This window comes from Puntigrus tetrazona, chromosome 2, assembly GCF_018831695.1.
Source record: "Puntigrus tetrazona isolate hp1 chromosome 2, ASM1883169v1, whole genome shotgun sequence".
Classification (NCBI taxonomy): Eukaryota; Metazoa; Chordata; class Actinopteri; order Cypriniformes; family Cyprinidae; genus Puntigrus; species Puntigrus tetrazona.
Genome location: NC_056700.1, coordinates 2837346 through 2857264, shown reverse-complemented (window position 1 = coordinate 2857264; position 19919 = coordinate 2837346). Strand labels below are relative to the sequence as shown.

The 19919-nt window shown below is 38.3% G+C and overlaps 1 protein-coding gene across 13 annotated transcripts in view; it reads left to right on the top strand.

Annotated features, from left to right (window-relative positions):
* Window positions 1–19919, top strand: part of kmt2cb (lysine (K)-specific methyltransferase 2Cb) — a 93752-nt gene that overhangs the window by 55550 nt on the left and 18283 nt on the right. For 7 of the 13 annotated variants that reach the window (XM_043221961.1, XM_043222019.1, XM_043221995.1 and 4 more), the window contains 19 exons: window positions 305–517; window positions 2079–2204; window positions 2731–2844; window positions 3105–3247; window positions 6146–6326; window positions 6632–6730; window positions 7960–8007; window positions 9058–9195; window positions 10325–10357; window positions 10437–10586; window positions 12471–12615; window positions 13262–13494; window positions 14042–14115; window positions 14575–14778; window positions 15345–17219; window positions 17337–17653; window positions 17754–19432; window positions 19550–19661; window positions 19749–19815. In XM_043221961.1, coding sequence (XP_043077896.1) covers window positions 305–517; window positions 2079–2204; window positions 2731–2844; window positions 3105–3247; window positions 6146–6326; window positions 6632–6730; window positions 7960–8007; window positions 9058–9195; window positions 10325–10357; window positions 10437–10586; window positions 12471–12615; window positions 13262–13494; window positions 14042–14115; window positions 14575–14778; window positions 15345–17219; window positions 17337–17653; window positions 17754–19432; window positions 19550–19661; window positions 19749–19815 — 5951 coding nt within the window. The remainder of the gene's footprint in view (window positions 1–304; window positions 518–2078; window positions 2205–2730; window positions 2845–3104; window positions 3248–6145; window positions 6327–6631; window positions 6731–7959; window positions 8008–9057; window positions 9196–10324; window positions 10358–10436; window positions 10587–12470; window positions 12616–13261; window positions 13495–14041; window positions 14116–14574; window positions 14779–15344; window positions 17220–17336; window positions 17654–17753; window positions 19433–19549; window positions 19662–19748; window positions 19816–19919) is intronic. The other 6 variants (XM_043222028.1, XM_043221970.1, XM_043222036.1 and 3 more) reach the window with 5 other exon arrangements.

The window sequence follows — 19919 nt, the reverse complement described above, 5'->3', positions numbered from 1 at the left end:
CACACACATATATCGCGTCAACAAAAACGTTTATTTCAGATGCGATTAATCACGATTAATCATCTGACAGCACTAATTAATATTTAATAAACAGTTTAATCAAGTGTATTGCGTTAATATATCGTTAATGTATTTACAAATTTTTATTAATGGAACCATAAAGCGTTGCTGAAATCTCTCTTATGATTTATCTGCTTATGCTGTTAAAGACATATTATTTTTCGTAGGGTAAAGCATATTCACAAGCCATATTAATGCGCTCTTTGCTTTTTCTAACGGGTCGGTCTGTGTTTCCGCCCCCCAGAGCTGACGAGGACGTACACGCAGGACGGCGTGTGTCTCACGGAGTCTGGTCTGTCGCAGCTCCAGAGTCTCGCCAACGCAGCCTCGCGGCGGAGACGCTCCAAACCCAAACTCAAGCTGAAGATCATAAACCAGAACAGTGTGGCCGTGCTGCAGACGCCTCCGGACCCGCAGACGGAGCTCTCCAGAGACAGAGACCTCGACGACACCAAAAGTACCGCTTCTTAACTCTCAGAACTTTTGAAGCTGAGATCATTTAAGCCTGCACCAGAGCAGAGCTCCTTCTAGCAATTCTGCAAAAAACTCGATGGCTTACGTTTGTAAATATTAGAAATTAAAACTTATTAGGATGCTGAATATCCTATAATTCATTGCTGCACGGTTTAGCTTCCAATCCTAATCCAGCTAATCGCTAGAAACTTCCTAGCAAGGTTATTTTCGTAAACGACAGCTAAAACTAAGACGGAAACGACTGATGAAAAAAATTCGTAAACTGAAATAAAATAAAAACGACCAAACATTTAAAACAGACACGAAAGGAATGAGTTTTTTTAAAAACAAACTATAACAAAATAATTATCAAAAATAAGTGATCTGCCAGGCTTTCGATCAGCTTGTAATTTTTCATAAATGAAAATAAAAATCAAATATGAGCCTTTAATGTTAATGCGATTGGCTTTATTATATAAAAACTAAATAAATACGTCTTCACAAAATTAAAACTAAACTAGAACTTATTAGAAATATTAATGGAACTAATTAAAACTGAACAGAATTTTATAATTTAATTGTTTTAAATTAATTTAATGTTTATAATTTTTTTAATTAAAACTAAAATATTAGTAAAAAAACACCATAACTAAATTGGGCTACATTTATTATAATATTAAATATTTCTACACATCAGATATAATCATACTTTACTATAATAGTACTTTGCTGATTTATTACAGCTGCACTAAAACTAACAAAAACATTAAACTATTAAAAACTTAACTGAATTATATAGAAAATTTGAAAACGATATTAAAATTAAACTAATTAAAAGAATTCAAAACCATAATGAGCTCGCTTCCAAGCAGTTGGTTAGAGTTAGAGAATCAATAAATTCTGAATTATATATACAGAAATATATATATAATTACAGAATAATTATACATAAATATGCTATTTAATTACCGTAAACATAAGCAGCAGCCATATAAATAAACATCCATAGTAAATTAAATAAAACGCTTACTTAGAAATGTTTTATCTGTTCACTTGCATCATGTGACCAACATCAGCCTGTGAAAGGGTTGTTAAATTATTGAAATATTAGCTTAAAATCTCACGGGGTACTTTAAGTAAATATTTCACATCTAAGCGGAAACTTTCGTATGCCGTTCACGTGGAGAAAAAGGTCCATGAACACATTATATGATTTATAGTGCGTATTTATTTTCACTCTGTCGGCCATATTGCATAGGATTTTTTGGTGAGCTCGTGACAAAGCATTATAGAAATCTATGCGATTGTGCCCCTGATTATTTAGAAAATTATGCATCGCAGAAAGCAGCATAATCTCTACCTACAATTTAAAACATCCTTCACGTTGGGAGTGCACCTATAGTGCCATAAAACTAGGTAGGCGGCCCATTATAGCGATTTGAGATGTTATTTTTAGCACAAATGGACTGAATCTATTGTGTGAGACATACAGTATTGAAGCGTCTCATCTTCCAGCTCTCCTCCTGCAGTTAGGGTTTGCTGACAGCTGTGTGTGTGTTTTGCAGCAGAAGCGGAGATGGTGGACGGCGAGGGCAAGTCAGACTCCAGCCCCGAGAGAGAGGTCACAGCAGAAGACGACTCGAAGGACACAGATCCCTGCAAGAAGAGGAAGAGGAAGCCCTACCGCCCCGGTGAGAGACGAGACGCTTCAGCCGAGCAGAACTAAACGCTTTTTCTTTCGCAGGAGAGCGTTCCTCGTTTTAATGCGCCCTAAATGTGTCTATATGTTTATATGTTCATGCATGAGTAGGCAGGAAGCTTCTTTTTTTGGTTTATGAATCTACTTTTTAAAAAAGAGAATATTTAATAGTATATCAGGTAGCAAACGGAAAATGGTCCTGTAAAATGTATTTTTAAATCACTTTTTTATAACAACGTTTGACATCATTGAATGGGAAAAAGCGAAAATATTTTAAATATAAAAATATTTTAAAAAATAATTATTATTATTATTTAATTTTTTAATAATTATTAATAATTACAATATATATTTTTATTTTTACTTGAAAAAATATTTATATTTTTACTTGGAAAAAATATTGCTTTCAATGAGAAAAGTGAATTCTAATTTTACTATGAAACTCTCTCAAAATACTAAATATTTTTGCATGGAAATCTGTTACATTGAAGTGTCTTTTTTTTTTTGTGTTTGTTCAGGTATCGGAGGTTTCATGGTCAGACAGAGGAACCGGACGGCTCCGGGCAGAGCCAAACAGGCCTTGGTCAGGAAGGACTCCACCGGCTCTGAGACCCTGCAAGGCAGAGAAGAGAGTGAGTACCGTCCCACACTTTCAGCACGGTGGCTTTCTGGTAGCTTATGTTGGATATGAAATCAATATCTTCATTATATTTTTATATCTTTTTGAATGTAGCAGCCGCCACCAAATGTGTCTAAAGCTGTATGTAACATGTCGTTGACACCCCTAATGTAGACTGATCTCTCGTGAAAAACGTATTAATATATGTATTTTATATCTTGTAAGTCTTTTAATGTAAAGAATGAATATGTTTCCTCTCTTCTGTCCTGATAGGCTGGGCCGAGCAAGCGCCAGACACTCCGATTGATGAAAAACATCCTTTGTCTGATTTTCCCGACAATCCCGAGGTTAAAATACGGAAACGCTACAGGAAAAAGAAGACCAAACTGGAGGAGGCTTTCCCTGCTTACCTACAGGTCTGGCTCCTTGAGCTCACTATCAACTTTCAGTCAAATTATCGACTTTTAGAATATAATTAACTAGATTTTATTGACTTTACTTGTCCATCACTTTGCAAAGGTGTACTAGGTGTTATGTAATTACATGCATTAATGTTCAAAGGTTTGGGATTAGTAAGACTTGTAATGTTTTTTAAAGAAATCTCTTCATTTGTTTGATCAAATATACAGATTTCAATATAAATAATGCTTTTATTTCTAGGATTTCTTAATAAATAAAAAATTGAAAAGAACAGCATTCATTCAAAATATAAATATTTTCTAGCAATATATATCTTATTGATTAATTCTTTATCTATTAAACACATTCTTGCCGTATAAAAGTAAAAAAAAAATTAAAAACAATTTACTGACTATAAATATTTCTAGTTTAAATAAATGCTCCTTTATTCATCGAAGAATCCTGAAAAAGCACCACAGGTTCAAAATATATCAAGCAGTACAACGGTTTCCAGCACTGATAATAAATCAGAATATTACTATGATTTCTGAAGGATCGTGTGACAATGAAGACTGGAGTTATGATGCTGAATAAATTTGATTTTAATGTATATTAAATAGAAATAATTTAAATATTTAAAATACGATTTCACATTATTTCGGTTTTTATTGTTTGTTGTTTTTTTTATATATCAAATAAATGCTGTCTTGGTGAATATATGAAATTTCTTTGATTTGATAATAGTGGATGAAAACAAAAGAAAAAAATGTATAAACAATTGAAGTATATCATTGTTATATACTAAGAAAAAAACAACTTTCAAATCAATATACTACTATTATAAAACTCTAACGAACTGTTATTGAATGAGCCACATTCATAGTGACCATATAAAAAAAGTTATGTGAATTCTGTATTAATGTAGCACATTGCTGCATTGTTTGGCAACTGTAAAAATGACTAGCCTTGCGCTGTACTTAATCTTGACTTATTTGGGACACATCCCGCTTCCCGCTGTTTATTTCAGTCCTGCACACATAGCTGCATGAAAGATCCCAAAACAATCATTACATTACACCATCATGCCCTAGAAAGCGAAAAACGGATGGGAATGACGTAGCTGTAGCCGTTGAGCTAATGCTAGCGGTTCACGCTAGCTCCTGAGAGAATCCACCCTAAACCTGCTTCTCGGAAGAGCCACTTCAAATCAATTATAGAAAATGGAGGCTTTTAGTGTCTCATCCAGACAGGTTCCCGTTGCTGGAAGCTGTCAGGTGAGCTGAACTGAAGTGACAGAACGGGCGGCTGCAGCACGCGTGTTGTTGTTCCTGTGATCGCCGTGCACATGTGCAGTCTTGCCGGAGCGCTACGAGACGCCATGAAACATGAGCTCATTCGAGGGGGCTCCCACAACGTGACAGTCAGCGCAGAGTAACGCCATCTGAGAGCCAGACAAACACGGCCATCTGGAAGATCTCCACTGTAGCCCAAAAAGACACTCTATCAGCAAGACTTCCATTATGAACGATAACGGCACGATGTGATTCGAGGCTTGCTTTGAACCGCTGGTGTCTTCGGTCGAAGCGCCATGTGTGTATTTTCAACCCAGGAATTTAGAGAAAAAAAAAGGATTTATAATATTATATTGATTTGATATGTGAATAAGACGAATAATATTCATATTAATAATTTAAGACATTCAATTATGATAGCAGTGTTAATTATCTATTTAATAATATGCATACTGGTCAAGGTGTCTATATAAAGCTCTTTAAATGTACACGAAGCCACTTTTAGGGCTTGTCAAATAATGTGACATTGTCATTCAGTGTAACACAGTATTTATGTAAAAAAATCTTATAACATGCTTATTCTGACATATAAATATATATAATAATAATAAGGAAGCATGTTAAATTTTATTACGTTTTAAATGAGTAAAATTACTGACAAAACTAGGATAGTGGCAAAATTGTAAAACATTTAATTAATTAGTATTTGGGGTGAAAGTAATTAATCTTTTAATGTGTCATACATTTATTTTTGTTGTTAATACGTCCGATAAGATTGTTTCGGTGAATGACGTTTAAGTGGGTACATTTAGTAAATCAGGAAAAAAATTATTTTTGGCTCAGAAAAACAAAATTGCAATTAACTTTTTAATATTGGGGTGGGGGGGTATTACTAAAGCGTGTATTTTCTTTTGGTTAAACCCTTTTTGGTCTCGTGTTATTTAGTTTAATATGTACTATCGTTCAAAAATTTGAGATCGCTTTTTTTGCCAATGCTTTACAATATTTCGTCATTTATTAACTAAGATGAAAAAACTATGAACGCCACATTTATTACAGTATTAATTCATCTTTGCTAATGTTAGTCAATAATAATACAGCCATTCAGTGTTAGTTCATGTCAGTTCACAGTGCAAGTAAAACAATAAAGTCATTTTCTGAACTATTAAAATTCAAAATTATTGTTTACTGTTGTGAATTTTTAAATAGAATTTGTTCCTGTGATGCACAGTTGAACTTTAATCATCGTTACTCCAGTCTTAAGTGTCACGTGATGCTGATTTGATGCCCAAGAAACGTTTATTATAATAATCAATATTAAAAACTGTTGTCTTCTTGATATTTGTTGTAGTAACCTTGATGCATTTTAGGTATTCCATAATGAATATAACGTTTGAATAAATAGCGTTACTCTGACAGGTATATCTTGTGACATTTGGTTTATTAACAGAAGTGGGTCAAATATTCTGTAATATAAATGCTTGTTTACATTCTGCATGTTTTGATGTCATTAAATTGCGTTACATTTATTGTTTAATAACTGATCAATGAAACCGATCGTTTTCCGATAATCTCTTCTAGATGGCATTTTTAGTACTCTGACTCCACCATCTTATTTTGCAGGAGGCCTTTTTTGGGAAAGACCTGCTGGATAAGAGCAAACAGAGCAGACAGGAAACCACACGGCTGCTAGAGGATGAGCGAGACAGGAAACAGCTCCCAGCCAATCAGACGAAGCCGCTGTCAAACGCGTCCCTCAGTGCGTCAGCGGCACCGCTGCCCGGTAAAGCAGCAGCAGCAGCACGTACGTTTCTCACACTGCTGGGGCTCACACACACACACACACACACACAGAGCCTCTCTCAGCTTCTTTGTCTCATTCTTTTTTGTCTTTTTTTCCCATATGACATTCATACCGATCTGATTTATGCATTTATTTCTCTTAAAGTCGACATGAAATTTAAATGCAGCTCATTTGCTCGTCTCCTTATGGAAAGTGAAATGCAATTTCATGCTGTCTTTAACTTTGTCTGCACGATTTAGAAGACTTTCTTAGAGGACGCTCTTCAGGCCTTTGTAATCACTTTCCTGCTTTATCCGCATCCGCAGAGAATTCTGTGGAGCCTCTAGTGGACCTGTCCGAAGAGCTGAAATCAGACACAGAGCTGCTGGGAATGTTTTCTAATACCAGGCAAACTGAGGAGTCCGGTAGGCCTTTATGAGTGTCTCTAAACATGGGAAATAAGTAACAGCACGTTTGCTGGCCAGATGCTCTCCAGCCCTCTAGTTCTGCTATTATCATAAACTTCACCAATATAGCTAAACTACAGCGAGGGCTTAGATTTCTAAAAAGTAGTGCTTTTAACCAAACTGACAATTGTAAGTGTGCTTGACTGGATTTGTTTCTCACAATTCCAAAAAAAAACGAAGCTTGTGCTTAGATGATAGATAAAAGTAATGCTCATATAAAGCCTAAAATGCTATCATTTTTCTAGGGCTTTCAAACGTAAGAGATAACACGCATACATATAGTTAATAAAAATAACTATGTTTATCCGTAAAGTGTGTTTTATTCCATTATTGCTAAATTTCTTGATAGCTTATTGTGGTTTGAGACGTACAGGATGTTAGGATACTGTTTATTTTGCCGAAACATTATCCAGCTTAATACATGCTGCTTAGCAGATATACTGGGTTGTCTGGATGCTTTCAAGTCGATCAAGTCATTCAATACAGATTGTTTCAAAGCGCTGCTTTAAAAACCATGAATTGCATCCAAAATAAAGGTTTTTGCTTATATATGCTTTAATGTGCATGTGGACTGTATGTATTTGTATATAAATAAACGTACAGCATATATTTTGAAAATACATATTTAATATGTATTTAAATGTATGTATTCATATTCCTATAATTTATATTATTTATAAATAGATTTAATATGCAAACATAATATTTTCCTAAATATATACATGTGCCCATATTTATATATACGTTGCAAATATTCACAGTACACACACAAAAACTTTATTTTGGATATGATTCATCGTTTTACAGCGCTATTTCAAAGCAGCTTTAAATTGAACAAGAACAATTATAAATGATGAAAAAAAATGCAAAAAAATGCAATTCTGTTGTAAAGCAGCTCTAAAAAGACAATAGTAAATAGGAATTATTCAGCTGAAATGCTAATAATTTTGTATATTAATTAGTTTTTTTTATAAAAATAGATTAAAAATGAATAGTTTAATATCTAAATATTTAATGCTCTTTAAGAGATGGTCTTGATTGTCTTTTCATTATATTACTTTCTCGGGCATTTCCATTTTTCATTCTTAGCTCATTTTATTTTACATTGCGTATGAATCATCTGCAAAACCTTTCTTTCTCTCTTCATGGTGCTGATCCCTCATTGTGTTTGGTTTGGATCTTTGTAGGTCTTGATTTTTGCCCTTTCCAAGTTGAGTACTCTCCTTCACCATTTGGTAAGCGCTCATGATCATGTTTGAGTTATTTGCTTTTTCTTCTGTTCTCTTGCATCCCTTTGCTGGGGTTTTATGGGAACGTTTGTTTTGCTGTTCTATTGTTGGCATATCACCCCGCAGTGCACGGTGCTCCTGACTCCAAACATTATATACGTCACGTGGTCCATTTAGTTTACGTTACCTAGCATATTGAGGGTGATGCAGCGATGCAGCGCTGGGCTGACAGATGTAGTCAAGGACGTTTCTCTTAAACCAGGACAGAACTGAGATGTTCTAGACGCAGGCTTTTCAGAAAAGCGAAGGCGTAGATGAATGACCGTCCTCCCTGTGAGCGGCAGTCAGGGCCTCTGCCTGAATGGACGAGTGAAGAATAGGGGCACTGCTCCAGTGAGATACAGCAAGTCCTTGGTTTGATGAAAAGGAACCGACCCCAGTCATTTGTGAAAGATGTTGAGCTCTCATCCCTGCTGTAAAAGCGGCCTTGGAAGGCGAGGGAGTCTGACCTCCCTCAGAGCACACTGTAGTATTTCTTTTTGAATTATTTGCTGCGCAGGTTATTTATTCCGTTATGACTCATATAACAAGATGGACAACCTGCTCTGGTCTGGTTTCTGCTTATTAGTTTTAGTTCAGCGTTAAAGAGAGTTTCAAACTGTGTAAATCATCATGTCTTGTCTAGCTATACAGATCTGAAACACAGCGAGAGTGAATAAAATTAATATTTTTAGCTGAGCATTTCGAGTTTTTAACCCTTTCCCTGCCGGCGTATTAAAAAGCGCCAGAAGAAGAAGAAGAAGATATGTCACGCCACAGGACAGTACTCATATATACCTTACATATACAATCACTTATTTCTGGTCCATATATTCAGTACTCAGAAGATAATAGTGAAAACGAAGAAAGACACAACATTCTGTCAATGGCAGGGAAGGTGTTAAAGATCAACCATGACTAATCCAATTTTAGGACACATGCTCTACGGTTTGTGATTTTAATTTGTTGAGATGGATGTAACATCATTTGTGTTTTTGTGCATATGTGTTTGTGTAGGCCTGGATGTTGCGCCGTTAACAGGAGACGCATCCGTTTCGTCTCAAAGCCATCTGGGCCGGACTCACCCCCGTCAGGTGCCCGAGGAGCCACTGGATGGCATCCTCAGCCCTGAACTGGACAAGATGGTCACTGATGGTCTGTATCTCACAAATGTATGCATTGTTGCAGGGCCGGCCCAAGCTTTTATGGGGCCCTTAGCAGAATTACATTATACAGTGCCGCTAATATGACTGGTTATTGTCAAAGCTTGTTTATTCACACAAATCTAACACAACCATGACCATTTTCGTTTGTTGTAGTGTCGCTTAAATCATACTATTGTCTGCCTGGTGTGTTTTTACTCTTCTGCCATTTTTTTTTTTTATTGTAACAGTTGCAAACGTATCTTAACGTATTAAATGGCATACTTAATATGGTGTACTGAAAAGTAGCCAAATAAACCGACAGACAATGCATTTACAAAACAGAAATATTAATCAAAGTTGTACTTTTATTACAGGATATATATTTTATAATAAATATTAAACTGCTGAGAGTATCTGGAAAGCAACTCTAACTATATGATATTGGAATATAATAGCAGGTAAATAATGTTAAAGGCACAGTTTGTACGATTTTTGTAATAGAATACCCAAAAAACGCTTGCGCAGTGTTATATATTTTACGCAGTTGTGTACTTACATTATCTAAAACGTTCTTTAGGATTTGTAAATTCCAGATTTATATAATGACCCACATTGTCGCCTATCAATGACGCAATATCCGCGCTATCCTCGGTTTCCGCCTACGAATACTACGGCAACAAGGGCGGACGAATGCGCAAGTGGTAGTTATTTATTGTGCAAGTGCATTTCAGTAATCATGGATCCCGATTACACTTTGCAAATGATGGAAAATCCCCAAAAACGTAGACGTAAACCCACTTAGACGTTGTCGGAACAAACATAGAAATAAAAGTAGAATAAATATTGGCGCAGCATTTCCGAAATGGAGAAAGCTTTGCGAAAACCTCAGTTGTGTTTTGATAGACAGGTGAGCAAATATATATTATTTATTGTGCGTATAATTACCGATGCCCATCAACATAATATATGGCAAATTAAATTAAAAAAATTAAATGTAATTTCATGTAGGCTGCTCTTGGGGGCCGTCTGCTGGCGGCCACTTTGTTCGCTTATGCCTTGGGCCGACTCTGCATTGTTAAGTAGTAATACTTGTTCACTTAAACATCTAAATGTAAACACCGAATCTTTCTGCCTTACAGAATCGATACTCAGCAGACTCTACAAAATACCAGGTAGGTTATAAACTCAAAGCACCAACTGCCAGGGAATGCGTTCATCGATATGTTGTAAGTATTGACCCATTCCTTGCAGAGCTTGGTGGGAAGGATGTGGAGGACCTCTTCACAGCTGTCCTGAGCCCCAGCACCAGCCAAGCTCCTCAGATGCCTCAACAGATCCACGGAGCTCAGACACTGCAAGGTCCCGCGGGCCCCGGTTTACATCCCTCCCAACCCAACTCAGGTTTGTTTAGGAAAATAAGTAATGTGATAGGTAATAAGCAGTGATATGATTAAGACTTAAATTCAGCAGTTGTCTTTTAATAGTAACATTTGTATGATGTCTGTCATATTTTTCATGTTAAAATAATCCCATGATTTTAATGCGCATCTGTATATATGCAGGCCTGCCAACCTGTACGCATTTTGAATTCAAAGTACGCTGGTACGATTTGTCACTCTAAACTACGAAAGAGGAATTCGTCCAGTCTGAGAGCTAGGTTCATTCCCCATCTAGCAAGCGGGATGATTGACAAATGTCTCAGACCTATCATTAAAAATAGGCAGCAAAATAAAATCCTACTCGTCTCGGTCACAGTACCTTTTTTCTCCCACCGTATGATTTCTTAAAAAGAGGACCGTACACACCGAACTGCACTCTTCTTAAGGTTAAAATTAAGTTAAAATACTGATTTAAGTTAACTAAGTTAACTCAGCCTCTGGGAGTCGATGTGATCATGTTGATCTGAACGAATAAAAGCATGCGTTTATAGAATGATATGGATGTATAATGACGAGATTGAACAATTTGTTATGAAATGAAGAGACTCTGTAATCAAATCAACGATAATCACTAGAAATTAAGTGTCCCTATGTCTAATAAACCCTTGGAAAAGTTCAGGAACATTCAGATCTGTGTATTATCACAGTATTGTTTATGTATTCATTCATATTATCATAGAAATACTGGGATCAAACTTAGTTAAGATATAAACCCTGATGTCTATTGTAGCAATTAAAATAGATCTTTTGAAAGTTTCCAGACGCTTCATATAATGCTTATGTCGATTGCATTGTTTTGCCACTAGACGGGCGAAAAAATGTATTTGTGATTGAATCAAGATTCGTTCAAAAACGCTGATTCATCTAGTAATGGAACAGGTGAAGTATGCATGAGTGAGACATTAAATAATTCATTCAAACCACTTTTTCATAAATTAATATTAATAATTTGTGTAGTAAATATATTATAAATACATATTGATTAAAATGTTTAATAAGTAATTCAAATTATTCTAAAACCTGTGTGGCATTGCTTACTTCACAACCTTTCTTCACTTACCAATTGGAGAATATATGACACTCACCCCCACCCCTCGGTGCTCAAAAAACATTTCCAAGGTTGGCAGGTCTGTAATGTAGCATTCATAGGTTTATTTCCAAAAAAACACTCTCAAAACAATTCTGCGTCTTCACCAAGGGTAGGTTCCCCAAAAGCATAGTTAGCCATCTGTGATTGCAAGTTCTCATTACCTGCATGATTCAGTGTTTCGTGAATCCATATTTCCAACAAATATTTACTAAAAGCATCGGAAAGTTGTGGTTGGAACTACAGGTATTGACCTGTGGTTGGAAGCATATTTCTTGTTAGTTTGCTATTGAGCAAAATAAACAAGCAAACATACAGTATATTCTGTTTCTTTCGTTTCCTAAATTACATTCTATGTCTTTTAGTTTGCTAAAAGAATAAAAGCATTGTGAGAGATGTAATGATATCATTAAAGAAGTCCATGTTGTTGAACCAGCATGATTTTTAGACTTTTGCCTTGAGACTTTCTGTTTGGCCAATGATAGACAGTGGCAGGCTCAAAAAACCTGCATTGATTATTATTGTAATTTGGTGTCGTTGGTATTTGTGCATTTGCACATGCTTCAAAAATTACACATTTCACATTTTCTGAATGTTGTGGGTTTTGTAAAAACTTTTGTGGTATATTTCTTTAGGCGCATTACTGTAACTTTTCGATTTCAGGTAAATCAAGCTGAAAACATTTACTGAGAAGTCTTGTGAAGCAGAAGCAGTGCTTTTTGCACCATTTCTAAATTGTTTTGCTATGTTTTTCTACAGGAATGTCCTCACGAATGCCAGTGATGAATGGTTTGATGGAACCCAAACAGCAGTTTTCACAGCCCCAAATTGCTCCTGGACCAGGGCCTGACATGGCTCGAAATATCCCATCAATGCAACGCATGCCTTTCTCAGACAATCTTAGGTCAGCCATAATATTTCTTCAGACATATGCACACATCTAAATTTCAATATTGATTAAAGGAACACTCCACTTTATTTGGAAATAGGCTCATTCTCCAACTCCCTCAGAGTTAATAAGTTGAGGTTTACCATTTTGGAATCTATTCAGCCGATCGCTGGGTCTGCCGATACCACTTTTAGCATAGCTTAGCATAGATCATTGAATCCAATTAGACCAATTTAATGGCCGCAGCAGAAGCAATGATATCACGCAGCGTCTGAAAACAGCCAGACCCTCTTGCATGCACAGGGAGCGTGTCTTGCAAGCTGGGGACTATTTTCCACAGGCAAAATATTTCAGAAAAATATTCAAACTCATTGGTAATTTTTGAACACGATGCTATTGGTCTCATTGAATTCAATGATCTATGCTAAAAGTACTATCGCCAGACCCGGAGATAAGTTGAGTGGAATTTCAATTTACTATCTCTTGGGGAGTTGGAGAATGAGTCTATTTCCAAAAAAGTGAAGTGTTCCTTTAAAAAAAATAAAAATAAATTAATAGACTATCTTTGTGTTAGTCTTTTTTTGCTCAGTAGGTGAAAATGCTGCGGCGCAGTTTGATTAAATCAGTATTCCTAAATACATTTATTATATCTCCTGCACAGGGACAGGAAGTTCAATCTGATAGCGCAGGAGACTGCTGGTCCATGGTCTGCTACAGGATCAGCTTCAGCCTCTGCTCCAGCCGCTGCCTCTGAGGTGGAGGGAGACTCCATGTCCACCGCACAGAAAAGCACTCTGAAGTGGGAGAAAGAAGAAACGCTCGGAGAACTTGCCACTGTCGCACCAGTCCTATACACTAATGTCAACTTCCCGAACCTCAAGGAGGAATATCCAGGTCAGCTAATGGGTTTTAAAATCATCTGTCATATAAAGCTTTGAAAAACAATCAAGTACTATATGTTACTATCAACAGAACTTGCTGTTTGAACCCATTTTACTATATTTAGTAAGAAATAGGGATTAGGTTTCTTGCTCCCAATCCGATACACTCTTTCTATCTATATATTTGCACATACTGTATAAAGACATTGATAGAATATGGACATTTTTTATGTATATTTTATACATACAATAAGCATAATAATTGCAACGTAAGGTAAAGAAAGTGGAGATGTAGTTAGAAAACTTGGAACTTGCTGCGTCAGAATACTACTCTGTCAGTCAAGAAGCAATCCACAGCAATGCAAAAAAAAAAGAGTCTGCCCGTAGATGGATTGAGATCAGATTGAGATCTGCACAGGACATCCCAGTTATGAAATCTAACATTTTATGTTTATATATTTAGATTTACACGTTGACCTTAATAGACATAATCTCTTCTTAATATCCCTCAATGTTATACTTCTAATAAATACTCTTATGTTTATGTTATTACCTTGCAGACTGGTCAACACGAGTAAAACAAATTGCAAAACTTTGGAGAAAAGCAAGTTCACAGGACCGGGCTCCATATGTGGTAAGTTAAACAGTATCTGCTGCCTTACATAGAGTTTACCGTCATCACCAGCATATGCAATGTGCTGTGCTGGCTTGTCCAACAGCTTCATCTGCTAAGTATTCCTTGTGAATAACATGACTTTGCTGGTTTACCTGTTAGACCAGCATCAGGCCACCACTAAACAGAATTAAACAGCTTAGAATTTATTTCAGCAGGATATAGGAACCCTTGAGTATTGCTCAAAGTCAAAAGAATAAATTGGACCCAAGGAGCTCATTATGGTCTAAGAGATAAATACATTTCAAAAGATATGATTAAAGGGAACATTACCTTGACGTGAAAGAGTGCCACTTAAAATAAAAACGCTTTTGGACAATTAGTCTAAAAACCATGTAATTTTAGCAAATTTATGCAACCTTTGAATTTCAGTGGTCTTTCTTTGATATCAACACTGCACATCCACTCTACCATTCACAGCAAAAGGCCAGAGATAACAGGGCAGCCCTGCGCATTAACAAAGTTCAAATGTCCAACGAGACCATTAAGCGGCAGCCGCCTCAGCCAGAGCAGCCTTTAGAAGTGTTTGATCCTGCTATTCCACCACTGGACCCAGAATTACTGTTCAAAGATCCACTGAAGCACAAGGAATCAGAGCATGAACAAGAGTGGAAGTATCGACAGGTAAGTCCTCTATAGAAATTAGTTCGGAAAACTGCCAAATTATTAATTGACAGCCAGAAATGTTATATATAAATGACAGTTCTATGACTTTGACTTGTCTGATTTGTAAAACTGAGACACATGTTTTATTTTACAATGAGAATTATTTGAATGCTTGTTTAAAAGATGGTGGTGGACATCAAACAAGGATGATAGAAGAGTTACATTAAAAACAATGTGATAAATGTGTCGCAACTGTCTTTTGTGCTGTAGTTTTTAATGTTTGCATGAGCAGCTTTCAAAATAAACTCTACTAAAGCATATTTGTTTACTTAAAATGTCAGAAAGGAATATAAAAAATATTTTAAATGTTACATTTTCTTTGTTCATAAACTCTACCAAGCATTAAAAGACAAAGAAAAATAGATTTAAACTCTAAAATAAAGAATTTATATTGACGCTAACTTGATTTATAACTATTCAATTAACTTAATTTTACAATTGTAATACATTGTGTCATTTAAATAAATCCCAAATAGTACATAATCTTGTTATTTAATAATTTCTATGTATTTTGTCACTTATTGTTGAAGCAAATGAGACAGAAAAGTAAGCAGCAAGCTAAGATCGAAGCTACACAGAAACTTGAGCAGGTGAAGAATGAACAACTTCAACAGCAGCAGCAACAACTTCCATCAATCAGCCAATCTGAGCATGACTCTTCTGGTCACCTGAAGAGTCCAGTATCTGTGCATTCCAGTAGTGAGAACATGTCTCCCAAGCAGCCCAGTTCAAAAAATGGTGTTTCAAAGTCACAGCTGCCCGGGACACCCACATCGTGTTCCCCAGACGACGTCTTTTTGCGCCCTCATCCACCACCGCCATCTTCAGGATCTCAGCCACAGAGCCCTCAGATGTTCTCCCCAAGCTCCTCTGGATCCAGACCATCCTCACCCTGGGATCCCTACACCAAAATGGTAGGCACACCCAGACCACCACCTACTGGGCAGGGAACTCCACGCCGTAACTCGGAATCAGGGAAATCTCCCAGAGGTCTTTCAGAGCCAATTGGATCTCCAACAGCCATATGTAATGACCCCTATGCCAAGCCCCCAGACACCCCAAGGCCAGCAGGAGCCACCGACCCTTTTCTCAAACCTATGTGCCCACCCAGAGCAAGTCAGTCAGTGGAAGGGAGGCATCTTATTGGCTCCCCAGGCCATGATCCATTCTCTAGGGTGTCTGTGAGAAAGGAAGCCTACCAGAGGATGCCCCAGGGCAGGATGATTCTCTCAGACCCATATGCTCGTCCTTTACTCACTCCTATCCCAGGCAGCAATGAATCAGGGTCCGTCCAGGTCTTTAAGACCCCTATGCCACCCCCTCAGGCTCAGGAACAATATGCAAGTATGCATGTACGGAGAGCAAGTGGGGATCCCTTTGAAAGACCAATGATGCCCCCTCGTTCTTCTGAACCATTTTCCCAAAATCAACAGAATGATCCTTATGCACAGCCTCCTCTCACTCCTCGTCCTGCAGTAGGTGACGGCTATGCAAATCAAAGACTTTCACGACAGTCCCAAACCCTCCCTTTTTCTCAGCCTGGGCCAATGGCACGCCAGCCTTCCTGCAACCCATATGCTCGAGCCCCTTCCACCCCTCGGCCAGACTATTCCCAGTGTGATCCCTATGGACAACAGTCTGCTACACAAAGACCTTCAAGTGATCCTTTTGCCCCATCTCCGTTTTCTAACCCATACGCTAGAATGCCAGGCACACCTAGACCACATGACCCTGAGCCCTACTCTCAGCAGCCTGCACCTCGTCATCCGGTCATGATGAATCAACCATCTCAGCAGTCTCAGCAGCAAACTCAAAACCGCATAATGTCTCCTATGTCAATGGATCCTTATGCTCAACCCCCCGGGACCCCACGCTCAGGAATGGCAGACCGGTTTCCCAAGTCTCCAAGTCACCAAAGGACTCCTGATCCTTTCGGTCAACCCCCTGGGCTGCCACGCCCTGTTGGGCCTGATCCTCATGCACAGTCATTGGGAAGGTCCCAGTCATTACCTAATGATTCATGTGCACATCCCTTACGAACACCTCATTCTGGAGGAATCGGACAGGGAATGGTAACTGGACCCATGGCTAATCAAGATCCATTCTCTCCTCCTCAAGTCTTGATGCAAGACTCTTTTGCCAGTCCTACAAAACATGGACCTCAGACCCTTAAACACCTGGGCATGACAGATGAAACCATATCTCAGCCAATACCCAGTCGACCTAATCAGACTCCCATCCATGACCCTTTTGAGCAGGCCCCTATGCTTCCACATCCTCAATGTGGAGAAAATAAAGAACAAGGTTTGGTACAGAGTATGAGTTCCCACACCATGGGCCAGCCAAGCACTGAAGCTCAAACAGTACCTCTTGTTGAAGCTGAGGAAAGACTCAGACAGGTGTGATTTTTCATTGTTACTCTATTTGAGTGGTTTATTTGCTTAGGAAGTGCACTGTATTATTTACAATAGGTAGCTTGTACAATGCTTATTAACACAATATTTTTTTGTTTACAGCGTCAGCGTATTCGAGAGCTGATCCTCAAACAACAACAGCAGAAGAGTGCCATACGTCAAGATAAGGGTGTACAGGATCATCCTCTGACAATGCCTCCAGGAACCCCTCAACACTGGAGTCAGGAGTCTGCAGGCCAACAGAGTGAAATGTTTAATCGCCCACCACCACCATATCCTGGTCCAGGAGTTGTAAGAGCCCCTCAGCGATTCCATGGGCCATTTCCAGGAGATCAACAGGCGCATTTCCCTGAAGGCCAGTTCCCTAGACCACAGTTTCCTGTGGATGCTGACTCGAATTTAAGGCAACTAGGGCCAAGGTGTGTGAATTTATATACTTCAAAACATTTGTATTAAATTTATGGACTGGTGTTATTTCAAGCATTACACTGCAACTTAATGTTCTTTTGTTGATTTTAGGATGCCCCTCACTCCTAATGTTCAAGGCCCTATAGGAGCTCCAAGGCCGCATCAGATGCAGGACTCAATAATTGATGCTCATCCACAGATGAGAAGATCCATGTCTATGGATTTAGGGAAATCAATAGGAGGCAACCCTTTAGTAGTAACCCCACATTTACCTCCTCGTGGCATGCATGTGCAGCAGCACAACATCATGGGGCAGCCTTTCATAGAACTGAGACACAGAGCGCCAGATAACAGACTTCGCCTTCCATTTGGAGCTCCAACTATGCAGGGAAATCGAATGGAATCGCCCTCACAGCAACAACCTCCGGGTTTCATGGGAGGCCAAGAAATGGGGTTCCCCTTCAATCAAGTTCCAAAGCCAATGGATACAACAATGAATCAGTCTCAGGTAGCTAATTCACAGATGCAGGCATCTCTCAGCTTGGGGAATTTACAACAAGCCAATATTCCGTTGAGAGCTGGACATCCACAGATCCCCCTGACGAGGTCTATAAGTCAACCTGCTTCCAGTGAAACTCTCAGTGCTCCCATACTCACAAGTATTGCTGCTACATCTGCTGTCCAAAACATTGAGGTCCCTTTATCAACAAATGAAGTACCTGAGGAGAAGATTGATAATGATGAATCTGCTGTTAAGGACCTTGAAGATGTTGAGGTGAAGGACCTTGTGGATGCCGATTTAGAGAACCTAAATCTTGATCCAGATGATGGAAAGGACTTGGATCTTGAAACGAATGACCTGCATTTAGATGACTTCTTAACATCTGGGAAATTTGATATAATTGCCTATGCCGATGCTGATTTGGATCTTAGCGAGGACCTAGATCTCAGTGATCCGATAGAAGACCACACTGAGACGTCTGATTTCCAAAAGACAAAAGCTGAGAAAAAGACTGATAGTTTTGATGGCTCATCATCATCATGCTCGACATCGACAGCGAAGGAAGTGGTAGACAAATCTGCTTTGTCTCAAGGTCACATCAGTCCAGACGTTCCTCAGGATCAGGTATTGCTTTCATTGAAAACAGAGGAGGATAGCAAAAATGGAATTAAGGATTGCTTGTCTCAAGACACATCTTGTAAGAATCAGGTAAATGATAGTGCTGCCATTAATCAAGCTGGCTTTGAGGGTGATATTGATACCAGTTTACAGGTTCCAAAATCTGGAGTTCACCCTGATGCTACTCCAATGCTTTCAAGCATGCTGGTCAATGTACCGCCAGAAGGTGAATCACAGAAGCAGGAACACTCATCAGCACAAGGCAACACATCAAGTCAGGAAGCTACGGTGTCACTCAGTAGCACTATGCTGGGCCAAGGAAATTTCTCAGTGCAAGGGATGGATACTGGCCTCAGTATTGACCAATCATTGGTGTCTTCTCATGGTGAAAATTCATTAGAAGTCCCAGGATCCATTCAGGAACAGCAACAAAGCCATATTTTTGGTATGGATCAAAAGGATGCTGTACTCTCAGGGGAACAACACAGTATTCTTGCTCAACAGGCATTGCTGTCACAGCAAGGCCATCAGAACAGACCACTGCTTCTAGAGGAGCAACCACTTCTTCTTCAAGACCTCCTGGATCAAGAGAGACAGGAGCAGCAGCAGCAGAAGCAAATGCAAGCTATGATAAGACAGCGTTCCAGTGATTCGTTCTTCCCCAACATAGGTAGGGGCAGTTAATATAATGAAATGTGATTCTTCCTTGATCCAAGATTTTGAATGTGGCAGAATGTGTATTTGTCTATTTACTAAAATTTGCATACTTTTTAATTGATTTATTTAGATTTTGATACTATCACAGACCCCATAATGAAGGCAAAGATGGTTGCATTGAAAGGAATCAATAAAATGATGGTCCAGAACAACATGGGAATGTCTCCTATGGTCATGAACAAGTGAGTTATTGGTCTTGTTTATTAGACTAAAATATTATACAGTGTATGAGCTTTTTCATTAATGGCTCTTCCTTTAATCTCAATTAGTGTACAGACAGGACAGGCACTACCAGGCCCTGATGGAGGGGCAAATCCAGTGCAGTTGCCTGGACAGGTAAGACTCTTTAGATTTCTTTTTATCAGCAGGCCCACATTGAATCTGAGTGTGTAGAACTCAGATTTCAGCTAAATACAAATGCCTACACATCTTGTGTGTTT